We start from the raw sequence: 3,805 nt of genomic DNA, 5'->3' as shown, positions 1-3,805 counted from the left end.
CATCGCAGGGAGCGAACTCCCCAGCGCCAAGCTGGATGGTTCCTCTCCCCGAATTAATATGTAATTAATATTTCGCTTGTGCCAAGCGCTGGATTCGACAGACAGAAATTTTCACGTTACCACCGCGGTACCGGTCGGTTCTTTCTCGCCGCTCTGATTCTAAATGGAATAAATGAGAAAGGGAAAAAAAAAACCACAAAACAACAAAAAACCCCCAAACCCAACCCTCAAACGGTTTCTATTCGTCGGCGAAGCAAACTGACAAAAAACTTCGCGAAAGTCGAGGATGCGCCTAAAATATTCCCATCTTTTCCCCATCTGTCTCCGCCTCCCCGGAACAGCGAGGAAGAGGAAAAAGACATTTCTTTTAAATGCTTTACCATTTTTTAAATTTTTTTTTTATTTATTTAAAATCTCAACAGTGGATCACTTTTTTTTCCTTTTTTTTCTTTTTTTTTTTTTTTTGCAACCAAACAAGTAATAAATATTATTTAGCAACTTTTTACTTTTTTTTCTTTTTCTTTTTTGTAGTTTTTTTTTTTTTTTTTACAAAAATAAACAGATGATAAAATCTCTGCAAGGGGCAGTGATAAGAAAAGTTGTTATTTCAGAAACAAGCCCAAGTTCTCAGTATTGCAACACGGACAGCGTGAAAGTTCCTACACAGAAAGAGCATTAAACAGTTCAAACTTTGTTAAAGGTGGCAGGAACGTAAAAAAACCCGAAACAAACGTGTTATACGCTTAAAAGTAAAACAACCCACCAAACCCCAAGAACCCAAACGAAGGAAATCAAGGCAAACCGACCCCTTTTTCACTCATGAGGCTGACACAGAACAAGTGCACGGACGGAAAGCTCAGGCAGAGCGGACTCGCGTCGTTATCGGTCTATTTACAAACCCCGCACCGGAGAGAAAACCGACGCAGCTCCGGGGAGCGGGAGGAGCGGGGCAGAGCGCGGCACTCCCGGCCGCGCCTCCCCGGAGCCCCCCGGGATGGGCTGTCCCGGGGATGCGACCCGGCAGCGGCTCGGAAGGCTCCGAGAGTAGAAAAGAGACGGGGAGAGGGGAGGGAAGGAGCGAACGAACGAATAAACGAGCCAAAGGCCCTCTGCAGTCAGTTTTGGTTCCTCCGGTAGCGGCGAGCCCCGGCTCCGCCGCCCTCCCCTCCTCCGGGGTCCTCGGCGACATCGGAAAATCAAAACCACGGGAGGTGCGCGGGCTTTGCTCGTGCCGGGGGGGCTTCCCCGCGTTCGGGGAGCAGGGCAGACCCCGGGCCGGCTCCATCCCCTCCCGCCGCCCCTCCGGCGGCCCCGGTAGCGGAGCGGGGCGGTCTCGCCGCTGCCGGGGGGGAGCGTCTGTAGGTCCTGGAGGCGCGGGGGCCGCGGCGGGGCCGCCCCGCCGAGGGACTCATTTGGTGTCGGTGGCTAATCTGGGCAGGCTGGCCGTGCCCATGCCGGAGACGTGGTGGTGCGGCGGGGCCGACACCTGGCACATGCTGCAGGGGCACGGCATCCCCCCCCAGTGCTGGAAGCCGCTGCCCAGCGGGGCGGCGGCGGCGGCGGCGGCGGCCGAGGGCGACTTGAGGAGCCCGTGCGGGGGCCGGATGGAGCTGACGGCCGAGAGGCCGGAGCCGGGCAGGGAGGCGCTGGAGACGGCGGAGGGGGGCAGGATGGGGTGGTGCACGGGGTGCGAGGCCGGGTGGCCCGGGTGGCCGGGCAGCGGCGCCGAGTGCGCGCCCATGCCGCCGGGGCAGGCGGCGGGGTGGAAGCCGGCGTGGTGGCCGCCGTAGATCTCGCTGACCAGGCGCTTCATCTCCTCCAGGGAGTTGGTGAGCATGAGGATGTAGTTGCGCGCCAGGAGGAGCGTGGCGATCTTGGAGAGCTTGCGCACCGACGGGCCGTGCGCGTAGGGCATCACCTCCCGCAGCCCGTCCATGGCGATGTTCAGGTCGTGCATCCGCTTGCGCTCCCGGCTGTTGATCTTCAGCCGCAGCTGCTGCAGCTCCGGCTCCGTCATCTGCTTCTTGTCCTTCTTGGAGGAGGAAGAGGAGGACGACGAGGAGGACGACGAGGAGGACTTGAAGCCCAGCTTGTCCACCACCACCACCCCCGCAGCGCTCATGGCGCTGCGCAGCTCGGCGCTCAGCTCCGGCGGGGAGTCGCTCTGCGTGGAGCTGGACACGGTGCCGCCCGTGAAGCCCCCGCCGCTGCCTTTATTCCTGGCCGTGAGGAAGAGGTCATCGGGCTCCGGGGAGGACGGGCGGCTGGAAACCAGGCTGGCGTCCGAGTCCATGGCCCGGCGGGCGGGGCGGCGGCGCGCACCGGGCAGCCTGCGGGGAGGGGAGAGAGCCCGCGGGCGGCCCCGCGTCAGCGCCCGCCGCGGCTCGCCGGGGCACCGCGCCCGCCCCGTCGGCGAGCCCGCTCCGCCGGGCCGGGGAGCGACGGCCCCGGCGGGACCGGCCCCGCTGCCCGCCCTCCCCTCGCCGGGGGCGGCTCCCGTCCCGTCCCGTCCCGTCCCGTCCCGTCCCGTCCCGTCCCGTCCCGTCCCGTCCCGTCCCTCCCCCGGCTCCTGTGCCCCGGCGCGGGGCTCGGGGTCCGCGCGGGGCCGCGGGCGCGGGGGGCACTCACCGTGGCGAGCGGCGCGCCGGGACGGGCGAGCACGGCAGCAGCGCGCACCTTGCGGCGGAGCCGCGGCCGCTTTATAGCCGCGCCGGGGAGGAACGATGTCACCGGGCGGGAGGGGGGCTGCGCCAATCCGCGGCGGCGGCGGGGGGACGGCTGATGTCACCGGGGCCGCTCCGGCTCGATGGGGCGGGCGGGCGGGCGGGGGGCGCCGGCCGGAGCGGCGCGGGGAGCCCGGCGGGGGGGGCGCGGCGGGGGGGAGGGACTTTTGTCGAATCCATAATAAAACGCAACAATGACAGCGCCGGGAACAGCTGTTGGGGGGGCGGGACGGGACGGGAACGGGGACGGGGACCGGACCGAACGGCCCCCGGCACGTCGGTGTTCCCCGCTGCCCGGCCCGTCCGTCCCGCTCGGCCGCGGCCCCGCCGCAAGCACCGGGCAGCGCTTCCATCGCCCGCTGCCCCCTCCTGCCCCGAGGCCGGGAGTTATTCCCCCGTCAAGCGGTGCAAAGAGAGGCGGAGAAAAGCGGGATTTCGGCCTCTCCGCTCCCCACGAGCGAATCGCCCCGAGCGTCCCCCGGCTCCGGCCCCGCAGAGACCTGGAGAAGTTCTTGTAGCGGCCGCTTAAATCTGCCCCAAAAAAGCCTTCGGCGAGAAGGGAGCAGGAGAAGGGAGAGAAAGAAAGAAAGAGTAAAAGACGTTAACAAACGAACAAAAAATGACCTTCGGAAATGTCTCCCGCCTTCCTGCGCCGCTCGCCCGACTCCCGGCGAGTCCCCTGGCCCCGGCAGCTCCGCGCAACAGGGTGGGAGCTTCCTCGCACTGGGGTAAATCCCCCGGCCGCCCCCTCCCCGCCGGCCCCCCCGGCCCCTTTGCCTTTGTTGTATTATTTTTACACCCGTGTGTTTCCCAGCTGGCCCGGCAAGCCTCAACCATCCGTTAAATATGTATTTAAAACGTTAAGAAGTGAAGCGTGGAAATGTGTTTCCCAACGGTTGCGGGGATGATCCGTAACAGGTCAATTAGGAAAATCTGTCCCCGCGACAGCCGGGCCCGCCGCCCGGCGTGTGTCCCGCTGCCGCCCGGCCCGGCCACCGGGGACGCGGGGCGGGCAGGGGGGGACCCCCGAGGGTGGGGGGTGGCTGGGGCTGAGCCCCGGCGGCGCGGAGCGGCACGGGGAG

General features: G+C 64.9%; 1 protein-coding gene across 1 annotated transcript; it reads right to left on the bottom strand.

The window, feature by feature from the left end:
• Positions 1 to 1,408: 1,408 nt before the first annotated feature.
• On the bottom strand, positions 1,409 to 2,293 carry LOC311166781 (oligodendrocyte transcription factor 2; the record flags this gene model as incomplete). Its single annotated transcript, XM_084226946.1, has 1 exon — positions 1,409 to 2,293. The coding sequence occupies one exon, from the start codon at positions 2,291 to 2,293 to the stop codon at positions 1,409 to 1,411; it is 885 nt and encodes a 294-aa protein (XP_084083072.1).
• Between the last annotated feature and the right edge of the window lie 1,512 nt (positions 2,294 to 3,805).

This window comes from Fringilla coelebs, assembly GCF_963513975.1.
Source record: "Fringilla coelebs genome assembly, chromosome: 2".
Lineage (NCBI taxonomy): Eukaryota > Metazoa > Chordata > Aves > Passeriformes > Fringillidae > Fringilla > Fringilla coelebs.
Note: the sequence above shows the minus strand (reverse complement) of the source record. Positions and strands in the feature narration are given on the sequence as shown.